At 44.6% G+C, this 15,588-nt stretch overlaps 1 protein-coding gene across 19 annotated transcripts in view; it reads left to right on the forward strand.

Annotated features, from left to right (window-relative positions):
* Positions 1–338: 338 nt before the first annotated feature.
* Positions 339–15,588, forward strand: part of LOC107375783 (kinase non-catalytic C-lobe domain-containing protein 1) — a 116,896-nt gene continuing 101,646 nt past the window's right edge. For 4 of the 19 annotated variants that reach the window (XR_011515655.1, XM_070542275.1, XM_070542277.1 and 1 more), the window contains exons 1-2: positions 339–2,413; positions 7,907–8,105. Coding sequence is in view for 14 of the 19 variants with exons in the window: in XM_070542275.1 (XP_070398376.1) it covers positions 2,309–2,413; positions 7,907–8,105 (304 nt within the window). In the remaining 5 variants the exon portion in view is untranslated. The remainder of the gene's footprint in view (positions 2,414–7,906; positions 8,106–15,588) is intronic. The other 15 variants (XM_070542287.1, XM_070542286.1, XM_070542285.1 and 12 more) reach the window with 7 other exon arrangements.

Genomic DNA, 15,588 nt, shown 5'->3' on the forward strand with positions numbered 1-15,588 from the left:
GTATGGAGTTGTCAGAGGCTAATGAAAAAAATTCCTGAGCTCCGGGAATGTTACTGCGGTGCTCTTACCTCACCCTCTCCTTGCTAAATGTTTTTATATACTTAGTAAGTCCAGGCTGGCCACCTTCAGTTAGTTTTCTAGTTTTAGTCTGCATTAGTTTTAGCTCGTCACCTCACACCTGTAGCTTAATAATATTAATAATAATTATTATTATTATAAGATACTAGTTTGTCATCTTACACCTTCCATTGTGATGTACGCTGATGACTTCACTATGTTTGGTTCAAGTGTTGGAGAAATATCAAGAGTTTTAGAAATGGAGATAGATTTACTCACTAAATGGGTTAACTATAACTATATGATTATTAAATGTAAAGAAGACTAAATGAATGCTTTTCAGCATCTGCACAGCAACCCTCAGCTTATACTCAGAACAAATAGCGCTGCACTAGAGCAAGTTCATCAGTAGAGTCCTAAGGTGGGTCATCATGGTCATATCATGTAGATAATATTATTACAGCATTATAATATATATATAATACTGTAATCCTCTTTTATTACTCCTGTTCTGGACGTGGTGGTGTTGTCTCATACTGAATGTGTCACGAATAGAACTCAGAAGACCCGTAATGACGCCAAACACAGTAAAGTTCCTTAAAAATCTTTATTAGATATGGCGTTACCATAGAGGGCGAGGCAGGAGATAGAGTTGGAGAGGAGGCGAGGGTCAAAACCAGATCGAACAAGCAGGTACAGGGAACAGGCTGGAGACGAGGTAGAGGACAGGCTAGGGTCGTGATGGCAGGCAGAGTACAAGGCAGGGGTCAGGCGAGAAAACGAGGTCCGGAGGCTGGGATCAGGCAGGCAGGGAGAATGGCTGGAAGATTTACTAGCAAATGGCGTTCAATAATCTGGCAGTGAATGGCTGGATGGCTGGTTCTTATGTAGCAGGGGAAGCAGGTGTGTGTGATGAGCTGAGGAGTCAGGAGCAGGTGAAGTGGATAAAGCTGATTGTGGTTGCCAGGGAAACAGGGCTTGTCAGGAGCTTGATGAGGGGACCAGGTGTGCAGCATGAAGGCTGAAGGATTGGGAGTCTTGACAGAATGTTGTTCTATCATACGATCTGCAGTAACAAGGCTGACTTATTACGAAACAGCTTGTCTAGAACAAGGCTGTTTGTTTGCTCCTGGTGTTGCTGAAGTGCACCAAGGCCTCTAATAATAGCTGCACTGCAGAATAACTGATGTACAGTAGCCCATCACCATCAGTGTGTGTATGGGTGAATGATACACTGTAGTGTAAAACACTTTGGAGTCTGCTGACTCTGAAAAGGGTTGTACAAGTGTGGGTAATTTATTATTATCATTTATTCTAATTAACTTATATTTATTCAAAAATTCTACCAGAATCCTTTTTGAAAAGTTTATTTACTCTGACCAGAGACACACCCACTGTACTAGTGTTGGTACTAGGCATGCATGTGATACTGAAATAATGTAAAACAGCCAAACCGGCCGTCTGTAGAGCATCTCAGGACTGGACTATAGTTCCCAACATATCAGAGAATGAAAGGGTGCGCGTTCTTTAAAAAATCATTAATGTTGTTAAAGCAGTGGTTCCACCTAACTGTTTAGAACCCATAAGGTTATACAACGGGATCTGTATGAATAATGTGTGATTTGTTTAATTGTATAAAGCCACAGATGTAATGGTGATGTTGATATTGTATATTTTATGAACTGGACCTCAAGATGATTAGTAACTTCTTTAGTGGGCTGCGATGGACTGGCTCTCTGTCCAGGGTGAACCCCGCCTGATTGCCCATTGACTTTGGAGATAGGCAGCTGCTTAGAAAAGCGGGCTGCAGTACCCACATTAGACCACAGGGTCACATCAGTCCCAGTGCGTCCCAGCTAACCGCAGCAGGGCTCTGGCTCTGGGTGGTGGTGATGAACACCTCCAGCTTCAGGCTGACATAAGAGCTGGACAACAGCCAGACCCTGACAGCTGATCATGAGTCATTGGCCGCTGCCAGCGGAGGCGTGGAGCCAACTGTAACTAATCTCCTGGAAGGTCCTGCTGCCAGCGGAGCCTCGTGATGTCTCCAGCCCAATCAGCTGGAACACGCTGCGGGATTCGCTTCGGATGCATTGCTGCGTTCTGTCCCGCATCCACGCTTGGCTGACAGCCCGCAGCATTCCCAGGCAGGTTCCCCCACCGGAGAGCTGTGTTTGAGAGCTCAGCCATAGAAGTCCCGCTTTCTGCGCTGAAGTCCACTGCTTCGTTTGAGGAGATCAAAGTTGGTGCAATGGAGACTTCCGGTGGTGGAGCTGCGGACGCGTACCTGCGCAAGGATGAAGAGCCCGATGGTTTTTATGATCCGGAACATCTTCCTCCTCTGCTGGAGGATGAGGTGAGCCTGTAGGAGCTAAAAGCAGTGTTTTGTGTACGTGCATGTTGACATGTTGCTCATCAATGCCAGCCGTTTATCAGGCAGCCCAGCTGCTGAGTACATGCTCCAAAAACATGTTGATCTGTCCAGCTTATGTAAGTTTCAACTACTTTTGACCATATTAGGATGTGGAAGTAGCACCCCATCATTTCTCAGAATCAAAAGGGAGGTGGGGGTTGAATAGTATAACTGATGCTGCGTGGTGTAGGAGAGGGGGCTTTTGCAGAAGGATCTCCAGCCGAGGTGGTTAGATCGAAGCTGGACGCTGTCCCCATGAAGTGTTGGTGATGTATGGATGAGTTGTGTAAATAAATGCCCCCCGCTGAGTTTGGACAAAACCTGTCTCTTTCTTGTTTTTGATAAGGAAAAAGAACCACAAGCCAAGGATGGTGGAGAAAGTTCTAATGGTGTGTGTGTGTGTGTGTGTGTGTGTGTGTGTGTGTGTGTGTGTGTGTGTGTGTGGCTACTTTTGAACCAGAACTTCTCCATATGAATTAAAGCACAGCATTTAGCTGAAATGGGTTTCCACCGCCACGTTTCTCCTGAAGAGTGTTAAAATCTTTTCTCAGGTTATTTTTTAGAAATACTTCCTGAATGGCCTGTGTTTGGAGAAATGGCTCAGAAAGAGCTATGAGCTAACAGCTATAATCTAAAATGGGCTCAGACATTTTCCTGTCATTCCAAAACGACAAGTCGTTTCCTCATCTGTGTTTTGGCTGAGTAGTAATAAAGATGGTGATTCCTGTTAGACTTGACCCTTGAACTGTAGTGATCAGTTTGGCCAGCGGTATCCTCCCTTCTTTCCTTCTCAACAACAGAGTAAGCACAGCATGTTTGACTCGAACAACCCCCCGAACGTTAAGAGTTTGGGACATTTGCCTGTTGAAAGGGTCTTGGTGGACCGTGCGCAGCAGCAGGCGTCGGTGTATTAGCTTCATTCCTTTGGAGGGAACTCTGCTTGTAAAGGAAAGATGGAACAACTTCCTGTCTGGCAGCAGTAGGGTGAGAGGTCTGCCTTTATCAGCAGAGAGTAGCTTTATTCGTCAGATGACTGATCTGGTCCAGCTTTCCACAGAGAAGCGTGCCCATGTGCAGAATAAAGAAGCTCTGTTTTATTGAGCAGCCTAATTGTAGTCTCAGGATTATGAACCAATCAGGTTAGGGGACTCATTTGGCTGGAAAACCGTGTCTGAGGAGCAAATAACCACCTAGACTGGACGAATGACACTTTCCCAGCCAGGTGAGCTCATGCCCTTGTTGAACCTGCTGTTAATATTCATATTGGCACCTAATAGTGTCCGCCCTGAGACTGGGAGATCACAGGTTCGATTCCTGGTCGGGTCATACCAAAGACTTTGAAAAAAATGGGACCCAATGCCTCCCTACTTGACACTCGGCATTAAGGGGTTGGATTGGGGGGTTAAACCATCAAATAGTTCCCGAGCGTGGCTGTGTCTGCAGCTCACCGCTCCCCCAGGGGATGGGTCAAATGCGGAGAACAAATTTCGCACACACACCTGTGTGTGAGACAACTAATGGGACTTTAACTTTAACTTTTAACTTTAATAAATGTGTCAATCTGAACATTGGCCGATGCCTCTGTTTGCCTCCTTTTTCCTCCCAGAGTTGAGCGGTATATGAGCCTTGCAGCTGAGCTTATGTAGGGCAACACATTCAGCTTGAGCAGGGTGAGAGATAGTGTTCCCCTGCACTGTTCTCCAGGGTATGCCTATTCTTGAGCTGATGCTGCTTGAAGTGGTTCTTCTCTGCTCTCAGATTGTGTTCTGCACCACCTGATCACATCAACCACTCATCTCCACTTACAAACATTAACGGAGTTCCAGAATTCTGAACAACCTTTTCTGTGTTGTTCATCATCAAACTTTATTTCTAAAGAGCCTTTTAACAATCAGATGATGCACTAAGGTGGTGTTGTTCAGTAAAGGCCTATCAGGGTGTCTTGTACCAAAGGCCGTCTCTGACCTGCTCTGTAGAGCCGCTTGATTTATTGATTTGAATCTCAATAACGACCTGAGTTTAAAACGATAATGAAAGATAAATGTTTGCTCCTCCATGGCGGTTTACTCTTGCGCTGCAGAGTTGTTGCTATTTCTAATTCCTCAAAAGCGCTGAGCAATGTCTCTGATAACCCTTAGCTACTTTCTGTACAACTGTGTCGTTGATCTTGCCTGGCCTGCGCTCCGGGCGTTAGGAAAGGGAATGATGTGCACATGTGCAGCATGATCACGTTACCTCCACTGACCCATCATAAACTTTTCTCGCCTCTAGCTTCATGAAGCATCATAGAGCCATCGCAATTAACAGGCAATAAGTAAGAGTCTGTTTTAATATTCACATCCCGACCAAATGGGCAGTGCAAGGCAGTCTTCCCAGTGTTGGGCTTTATTATGGGATGGTATTTGGCCGTCTAACAGGGATCCAACAAAGTTCCATATGTTAGGCAGACGCTCAGAGGGTTTCCTGTAGGGATGTGAATCTTAAAGCAACTCACGATTTGATTCGATTCCGATTCTCGGTGTGCCGATTCGCTTTGCAATCAATTCTCGATTTAAATCGATTCACAATCAATGTTAACAAAGAGTGTCAGTTCTAGGATTAACTACTTTGTTGTACAAGTTAGTTAAAGGGGCATTGTGGAAGTCTGACAGCCAAAACATGTATAGAAATAATAAATTTCTTCTTCATACATTCTCCTGCAATGCCCTGGTCCTGTAGAATGAGCCCTGGCATTTTTACTGTGATTGCCTGTTTTGCTGTAAAATCACAGAAAAAGAAAGATGCTCGGGTCAAGCAGGCTGCTTCATGCGCGTTCACGCTCAGGCATAGCCCGTAGCATTTGCTATCAGTAGCTTTAGCAGCAGAGAGTGAGGTTGTGCCAACTCAGCGACTTTGTCGCTGTTCCTAACGCCTAGTGATGAACGTAGCTACATTTCTGAGGACCCTTAGCTACTTTCTTCTAGATATTTCCTGCAAATTAGCAACAAAATAGCCATTTTCACTCCGAACCGTTCTTTGAACGTTGTTTCAGCTGTCATCAAGGATATAAATATTACAGACACAAAAGACATTACTGGCACTTTAGCTCACCTAGTAAGACATCGGACTCTCATGCGGGAGACCTGGGTTCGATTCTAGATGTGAACATGGTTTATTTAGAGTTTATTTTTTACATTAATGGTATATTTTTTTACAGTAAGATGCCCAAATTTTTATTTTAGACTAGCCGAACGGCATTGAATTCACAGATAAAAAAGATGTGGGTTCAACTTTCATTTTGGAACAATTTTTAAGCAAGGGAAGGGAATGATCTGAGCATGCAGGAGGACTGACCCATCATAAACCTTTGTGAGCTGTGCTGAGGAGAAAGGTACAGAACCAAGTTATTTAATTAATTAGCTGCACGTTCTCCTGTCCTCTGTCCTCCGGGCCACACACACACACACACACACACACACACACACACACACACACACACACACACACACACACACACACACACACACACACGGGACTGTCTCAGCTGTTATTTTCGTTAAGGAGTGTGCACGTAGAGCATGCGCGCCTCGTGCACGAGCCTACTATTGAAGCTGCCGTTATGCTTTTGGCCTGAGGGGGCAATCGCGAGCATAAAAATTCAAAACTCCGTAAAGTCCCTTTAAAGCTATGGGACATTTTTATTTGACTTTAAAACTGGTCATGCTAAAAAAAAAATGCAAATTTACAAGGTAAAATAAAGTGATTCTAAAACTAAACAGACACAATCTTTTGACCAAAAGACAACATTTATTTTTGCTTACCTTGTAAAATATAACAAATCTGTAGTTACCTAACAGTAGCTTTGAAAGTAATACAGTCAAATACTTTTTAAGTATGTGTGGAAACAAGTTTAACATTTGAGTCCTCAACCTGTTTAAAAAAAAGTGCATCAGATTTCGTACAAAGGAAAATGTTTTCTCTCATTTATCAATAACTTCAAATAAACTCATGAGTAATCCTGAGTACTCACTTATCAACTTAGAAAATAAATATGAGAATATCTCAAATTAATGAGTATGGAAAAAAGTACATTCAAGCGCCCTCTTATCAGCAGATTCAAACATAAATCATCTCAATTTATGGGACCACAAAAGTAAACGGAGTACTGACTCTCCTAACAAAGATCAAAAAAGTGCATCTCAAACATTTGAGTTCCTGGAATTGATTCTGAACCTTTGTGAATCGATTCTGAATCTTTATAAATAAGAATCCCGATTCAGACTTGAATCGATTTATTTCAGCACCTCTAGTTTCCTGATTAAAGAAAAGTAGTTCTAGTCCCCATTGATGGTGCCAATTGCTGCCAGAGATGATGCAGTTGTGTCAGAAATCTACCTGCAAACTATCTTTATAATGAGAGGCTGGACACACACGTTGACAACGATTGCTTTGTGGTACCCTCCGTCTGAGTAGAGGCCAGTCATCGTGTTTTCTCTTTGAGAGGACAAAATCTTCTGTACTAATCCAAGCACAGCGTTGTTCTGGAAAGAGGGTGCCGCTTGGATCACAGATGATGCTGCGTGTTGGAGTGGGTGGTTCACACAGTTACATAAAATGTGTGTGTGTGTGTGTGTGTGTGTGTGTGTGTGTTCATGGTTGTGCTTAGTGGAACAAATGTTCATGTTCCGGAGAAAATACAGATTTTCTAAATCTATTATTAAAATGAGAGCAGATGCCAAACTGTAGGAGGCGGACAGGTGCCATCTTTTAGTGAATTGGTTATATTCGTCAGTTCAAGAGCGATTCGCTTTTTTAGGGTTTCAAAAAGCAAGCTGTTCAATTCCAAGCCTGCCTCGCTCCTCCTGGAGTATCATAGCAGCGCACGAGGATTTGCTTTGATGCTTCAGGATTCAGATCACAAAGCAAACAGTAGGAACAGTAGGACGGACCATGAGGTCACCGGATGGAGGTCTCTTGCCACTGAACACCAACCAAGGGCGTAGAAACCATTTTCATGTTGGGGGGACACATCCATCCTGGTTCCTATGACCTTAACACTAACGGCATGAAGACTGAAACACAAGCGTACCACTGAAACCCAACTCCTACATGCCTTCTGCTGTACGCGTTTACATCTAAGCTGCTGATTTAGCTTTATTTTTGTGTTTAACTATTAAAAAATCTGCTTTCAAAGCATCTGTGTGAGACGGAGCGTGTCCTGACCTTCTAACTCGAACCACAGCTGCTCTCTTTCTGATGAAGAGTCTTCAGATGATTTTATCTGAGATTTTAAATGAAAGCTTTTGTCCATCTGCAGCAGGAACGAGCCTAAAAGCATCATTTAACTGTGGTCCGGTTTAGAGCTGTGCATGACTGACAGGGTCGGAGCTCCTTGGGGAATGCATTCAGGTCTGAACCCCGGTGCTGTAGACGTGTGATGTGTCTTTCCTCCTACAGGAGAACGTTTCCCTGGCAGACCTTCTCTCTTTGCGGGACAGCTGCCTCTGTGAGGAGGAGGTGTGGGCTGTGTGTGCAGAGTGTGTGCTGGCCCTGCAGAGCATCAGACCCTCCCACCTCTTCTACACACTGTGCATCACACCAGACACTCTGGCCTTCAACGCCCATGGAAACGTTAGCTTCATGGAGCCGCTCAGTGGTGAGTCTGTAGCATAAAAACGTTGTTCCTTACTCTGTCTTCTAGCTGGCTGGTTGATGGCTTCTCCTGTCCTGATTCAGCTGCTATGCTGAACGTCTGGAATGTGATGACTGGGAACCAAAGCTTGTTCCAGCAGAGTTTTATTCTATGATTACGCACAGCTGGACTAGAGCCACGTGTCCAAATCCTCCAACTGCAGATTAGCTTTGGGATTAATGAGGAGACACTTTGCTTCATGTTAATTATTGAACCTTGTCCAGGTTCAGTTTGCCCATTCCTTCCCAAATATTCTCTCTTTCATTGGGTCAGTTCAGCTTTTTCATGATGAAGTGGAGGTACCAGGGCCAGTCCTAGAACATTAGGCACCTTAGGCAGCCACCCAGGTCACCTGTGGGATGGTCCACCACTGCATGGTACAAAGAAATTCCTCCCTTTTCCACTTTTAGGGCTCTGAGGACATGATCTAAAGGATGTGGATTTTATTGGAATCACCTCAAATGCCCTTCAGACACCATCATGTCATTAAAACTAGGAATGCTGTGATCAAAACTCCTGAGCCAACACAAACTTGGTTTCTGTTTGACATCCCTCACTCACATATTTATGGAGGGACTCTGGCTTTAACCTGCTAAGGGGCTCTCCAGACATCACACTCTGACCTTTGAGTGAACTTATGGGGAGTTCCTCCTCAGTGGACAGGGTTCCATGTAAATATTCATTCTCTCTGCAGGATGATGGTTCCATACAGTTTGGAAATCACATTTAAGATAATAATCTTAAACATCTACCATTCTAATTCCCTATTGGTTGTACCAATGCGTTCAGGCACAGAGGCGTCTGAAACAGGAAGTCTGGTGTTTCCCACATTAGTCAACAATTACATTATTTTATAACACCTTTGCCATTATGGCTGTAATTATTTAAATTGCATGTTATTTAATAAGCCATAAGACAAAAGATTCCATAGCAAATATGAAATCCACCTTATGGATCTGTGAGGTTATTGTAACCAGAAAATTGGAACTTTTTATTGCAGGGATTATGTAACACTTCGTATTAATTCAGAGACAACAGAAGAGAGAGTCAGGTTTTAAAAGTTTAAAGATTTATTACTAAACAAATTAAAACTAGACTAACTTAAAGGAGTATGGAGCAGGATGAAGAAACGAAACTCATTAGCGACGCACTCGGCGCTGTGAGTAACTGCAGCCCGGCACGAGAGCGCGCACAAACTCTTCACTAGAAAAAAAAAAAAGTTACAGTGATGTACGGCCAGAGCGCGGCTCGAACAAGGCACCGTGTCGAGCGATGAAGTAAGTAACATTTTTACTTTAGTCTAATATTTGTAAAATTCCATGACAACATTAGCTTTTTAATTTAGCCATGACACTCGTGATGTAAAGCAAGTGCTCCTTCCTATGAAATATTCATAAGCCAGTTTTGTGACTGGCGAGCAAGACAGTAACATGATGCTACTTTATCAGCATAAGGCTTTGTGGCAGCAGGTGATTTCTGATGTTTTTAGACCAATTACAGTTATTATTTTGCACTAAGCTTACTAACAAGCTAATGTTATTGTTTATGCATCATGTAAGAACATCCAATTTCAAGTCACTGACATCATTTGTGAAACCAATTTCATTACAGGACAGGCATCACAATGTAAATAAGAACATAAATATCAATGTTTAGTTCAAAAATGCATCAAAATAAAATCATAATATCAACAAGACCTACAGGGTAATAGTCATTTTTCCATTACTGTCATTGATTTTCAGGAATTCATATTGGAAGCAGTGATGGAAGACAGTTCAGATGAGGAGTAAGTGCCCGAGCCTGCCACAGACTTTGATGTGTCGTGGGAAAGTTTGAGACCAGGTGCTAAAGGAAAGGGGAGAGGAAAAAGTCGCTCCGAGGGTCGGGGAAGGACACGCTCAAGGGGTGAGGGCAGCAGGTTGAGGTCCAGAGCTCCTTCAAGAGGACCAGGGCGCCGGGGTAGGCAGCGAACAGCTTTAAGAGAAGAGGGCCGAGACCGGCTTGCACAGCTGAGAGCTGCCAGTATAGCTGAGATGCAGGTTGGTTGTAGCCATTTGTGTAAAAAAATCAAATAAAATAATAGATGCCAAAAACGAAAACATCACTCACTGGAGATATGAATCTAGTCATGTAAACATATGCTCTTTAATTTCTAGACAGCTTTACAACACCTGAGCCAGGAGGAGAGAGATTATATTCTCGAGAGTGGTGACCCGTCTTCCAGGGGTGATGCTGGATATCCTGGAGTTTCGGCAAGAGACGTCAGGACACCGTCTTCCTGACTGAGGACACCCTAACCCAAAAATCCAAACCGTTTATCTACAACTACAGTAGTTCCAAAACAGCACAATACCTCAAAATAACTTTAGCTGAAGACAGCATTTTCACCCAAAAATAAACAGTTTGTGCAGTATATTTATTTTTATTTATGTACAAAAAAGTTCTGTTATTTGCATTTGTACATAGTATTTTTTCTTAATTTCTAATAAATCTGTGTGCATGAAAGAAGTCATTCCTGTCTTTTGATGCTTCACGTAGCTGGGGCCTTTATGGAGAGAGAACAGCAGCATTAGATCATACATAGATTACATGAGAATGCAGTTCTGGAAACTCTCCAGTTCTGAAGTTGACCTGTAAAAAAACAAAAGCTACAACTTTATAGATTATTAGGAATCACACGTTTGATTGCCTTTTCACCCACAATTGTCATTTCTATATGTAAATTGTCAGCTTTGATATTGACACTTTAGCTTTTCTGCTTATGAAAATGTTATTAATATACCTAAAGGTCAGATTGGTGACATCCTTCAACCAGTGTCTGTTGAACATGATTCGTTGAAGAGCCTCGTGTGGTGGAGATCATGGCACCATGAGCTCTTTATCACTGGTCGTTGCATCAAGTGGTCCATGGTCACATTTGCCACAGGTCCATTCATGCTTCCCTGTGACATGGTGAAGCACACCCACCCACATGTCCTAACAGAAAAAATAAGTTTTATTTGAAAACTTTACATGTGACAGAAGCGCTCACCAACAGAAACACGAGAGCTGGCACTATTATGAAAAGAAAGGTAATTATGTCAATGTGCATTGTTGTCTTGTTGTCCAAAAGATGTCACAATACTTACATTAAACATATCACGATGTTGTGCTTTCTGGCAGATGTACCAAAATTGGTTGAAGATGTCATTCAGCCACACAAGTAGGATGGAAATTCCCTTTAGGATCCCAGCCTGTGAACAAGGATAAAACAACAATTCCATCTTTTAGTTCTTTTTAAAACATAGAAGGGTTTTATTTACCTGCAACGTTTTGTTTGCGGCTGCAAACTTCGTCAGCCTGACAAAGTTTTCATAACAGTTCTATTCTGTTATGAAAACAATAAATAAAAGTAGAATTAATATATTGTTTTAAGACTTTGGAGTTTAAAAAAAGAGTGTAGATAAGAATAGGGCTGGGCAATATGGCCTCAATCTATATTGCGATATAATCTGAAGCATGTGCAGTAACGATATATATTGCGATATATTTTTTCATCTGTTTATAAATGTCAAATTGACATGCTTTTAGATATCCTCATGTGGCAAATATATGCCACTTGAGGCATATAGGCCTCCTCCTCCGCCCACTCCATGCTTGCAGTCACCGCCATTCTGTTGTCCCATTGTCAGCAGGGTGCACATCTTAGTGACGTCATGTGTTATCACAATATCGCCGTATTGCGATATAGCCAAAAACTATCATTATCCAATTTTATATCATTTCTACCTTATATCGTTTATATTGCCCACCCCTAGATAAGAAGACATTGCAACTCACACACTGTTGAGTTGTTTGCTTGGTCCTCATCAATTTGGACTGCATCCGTAGCTAGATCCATGGATTTGAAACTACAGACAACACAATAATATTTGTTGTACGTAAAGACAAATACTGGAACTCACCTGAAATGGTACTGATTCTAAAGAGATAAATGTGGAGCCTAATACATCTGTCATTAATTATTTCTGCAAATAACAACAATCTGCTGTGAATTGACACTTCACAACATAAATAAATATATAAAATGACCTATATGTGCTTATCTATTGTGTTTTTATATTTTTTGCACAGCAGTAATTTCCTGCGTATATGGCAAGACTTCTCATGAACAAATTTACCTTTCTTCAAAAGGATCCAAATTTAGGTCATCAGCTAAGGCCTCAACACCAGCCACTAGAAAATCTTCCCTGTAAAGATAATGTCAGAAGTGTTTGGTGGTGTGATGTTAGTTCTGAACCAAGTGTGGATATGCAAGGTGTAATTTAATGTATGAAATATCATTGTCATGGCTCGAGGTAAGTGTCTAACCCAAGACATGCAGAATCAGCACACGTAGTCCAAAGCAGTAAAGTAAAATGTCTTTATTATAAAAACGGGAACTGAAACAGCACAGGGAAGTCCTGTGGGATGAGCAATGCGGCTCGAGTCTCTGAGGTGCTCAGGTTAATCAGGAGAGGAGGGGAAGCCGGGGAGGACGCTGGGCAGAGGATGAGAGATCCAGGAGGGTGAGGTAGCAGAGGGAAAGCCAAACAGGAACGGCGGAGGAGGATGGGACGTGATGAGTATGTTCCAGAAAATGAAGACAGCGAGGGTGAGTAGATGATGAGATGATCCTGAGTGAGACAAAAACAGGCGTAAGGGATAATCCAATTCCAAATCCAAAATACAATCCAAGGTCATAAATCCACTAGTCGAAGGCGAGTCAAAACACGAATTAACAAGATCAAAGTTCAGAGTTGAGTGGCTGGTGCTACCTAAACTGGTGCAATCATCCGGCAAAGTGATGTCTCTCCATCCTCCTTTTGAACCCGCGTCCCTGATTGGGAAATCTCCTGCAGCTGCCGCTCCCCCTGCTCCTCACCTGTGGAGAATTAAGTTAGAGTCTGGTGAGAGGAGAAGGTGTGACTCACCTCTGCCCAGGAACATGACAGTGCCCCCCCTCAACGGACGCCCCCCGGCGTCCTAGCACCGGATCTGGAGGCCTCGAAGTCCAAGATGAGAGAGGGGTCCTCGATGTTGGACCGGGGAATCCAGGAGCGTTCCTCCGGGCCGTACCCCTCCCAGTCCACCAAATATTGAAGACCCCGACCACGGGGTCGAGAGTCGAGGATGCGCCGAACCTTGTATACCAGCCCCCCTTTGTAGAGCTGAGCAGGAGGGGGCGGAGCCGGAACCGGGCACAGAGGGCTGGAAACGACGGGTTTGACCAGGGAAACATGGAACACGGGATGGATCCGAAGAGACGACGGGAGTTCCAACCGCACCGTCGTTGGACTAGGAACCGCCGCGACCTTGAAGGGACCAAGGAACCTAGGAGAGAACTTCCTGGTGGTCGCCTTCAGCGGGACATCTTTGGACGACAGCCAGACCATTTGACCAGGAGAGTAGGTGGGAGCAGGACGACGGTGTCGGTCAGCCAGTCGCTGATTCCTTTCCGCGGTCCGCTGAAGAGCCGACCTCGTGGTGATCCAGGTGCGGCGGGCCCGACGAAGGAACTGAGGAGTGGTGATGGTGGCATCTGTATGAAGGGGGAACAGAGAGGGCTGATATCCGAGGGAGGACTCGAAGGGAGACTGACCTGTGGCGGAGGAGACATGGCTATTATGGGCATACTCGACCCAAGCCAAATGCTCACTCCAGGTGGATGGGTTGGTGGCGCAGACGCAGCGAAGCATGGCACCCAACTCTTGGTTCATCCGCTCGCATTGTCCGTTGGTCTGCGGATGAAACCCCGAGGTCAGAGCCACCTGGGCTCCCAAGGCGGTGGCAAACTCCCTCCAGACACGAGACACGAACTGGGGCCCTCGGTCAGAGAGGATCTCTGTTGGGATCCCATGCAGACGAAAGACATGTTTAATTAAAAGCTGGGCCGTGACGGCAGATGTAGGGAGAGCCTTTAACGGCACCAGATGACAGGCCTTGGAGAACCTGTCCACAACAGTTAAAATGACGCTAAAACCATGCGAAGGTGGCAACCCACAAACAAAGTCCAAGGCAATATGGGACCAAGGACGGGACGGCACTGGTAGGGAACAGAGTAGGCCTGCTGGAGACTGATTGGTACCTTTTTGTTGGGCACAGACGTGGCAGGCCGACACATACTCCTTCACGTCTCTGTAGAGGGAGGGCCACCAGAATGATCGCCTGATCAGAGCCACAGTACGTCCTACTCCAGGGTGGATTGAGAACCTCCCGGTGTGGGCCCAGTGAATAACCTTTCCTCGTAGTGCCTGGGGAACAAACAGTCTGTTGGAGGGTCCGTTACCTGGGCTAGGGTCCACCTCAAGGGCCTCCAGGACCTGATCTCTTATGGGCCAGGTTACTCCAGCAACGATGCAGGAGGCAGGCAAGATGGTGCTAGGAGCCGTCTCATCTTCAGAGGAGTGCTGGCGAGACAGAGCGTCAGGCTTTGTGTTCTTTGATCCTGGTCTATAGGACAAAACAAAGTTAAAGCGGGAGAAGAACAAAGACCATCTATACTGTCGAGGGTTCAGTCTCTTTGCCTCCTTGAGATAGATCAGGTTTTTATGATCAGTCCAAATGATAAATGAAAGTTCAGCCCCCTCCAGCCAATGTCTCCACTCCTCCAAAGCCAGTTTTACTGCCAGTAACTCCCTGTCCCCCACGTCATACCTGCTCTCGGTGGGTGTCAAGCGCCGTGAGAAGAAGGCACACGGATGAAGTTTGTGGTCTTCTGGGGATACTTGAGAGAGGACTGCACCAACCCCGGTGTCAGAGGCGTCCACCTCCACAGTGAACTGCCGCTTGGGGTCTGGTCTGGAGAGGACTGGGGCCTCGGTGAACCTCCTCTTCAGAGTCCTAAATGCAGCTTCGGCTTCTGGAGACCAGGATAAGGGCTTAACAACAGAGGTTAGAGCTGTCAAAGGGGCTGCGGTTTGGCTAAAGTTGCGGATAAACCGTCTGTAAAAGTTTGCAAAGCCAAGAAACCGCTGCAGTTGTTTCCTGGTGGCAGGGGTAGGCCACTCAGTCACTGCTTGGACCTTGTCTGGGTCCACCCTCAGCCGTCCACTTTCTTAAACAAAACCAAGAAACTTAACTACTGAAACATGAAATTCACATTTCTCGGCTTTTACAAATAGTCTGTTCTCCAACAGCCGTTGGAGTACCATCCGAACATGTTTCTGGTGTTGATCAATGGACCTAGAAAAAATCAAGATATCATCAAGATATACAGATACAAAGTCATTAATGTAGTCCCCCAACACCGAGTTCACGAGTCTCTGAAACACCGCTGGAGCATTAGTGAGGCCAAAGGGCATCACCAAATATTCAAAGTGCCCCAGGGGTGTCTTAAAAGCTGTCTTCCATTCGTCACCTTGGCGGACTCGGACCAGGTGATATGCATTGCGGAGATCCAACCGCGTAAAAACGGTGGCATCTTGCA

The sequence above is a fragment of the Nothobranchius furzeri genome, chromosome 12 (genome assembly GCF_043380555.1).
Source record: "Nothobranchius furzeri strain GRZ-AD chromosome 12, NfurGRZ-RIMD1, whole genome shotgun sequence".
In the NCBI taxonomy this organism is placed as follows: Eukaryota; Metazoa; Chordata; class Actinopteri; order Cyprinodontiformes; family Nothobranchiidae; genus Nothobranchius; species Nothobranchius furzeri.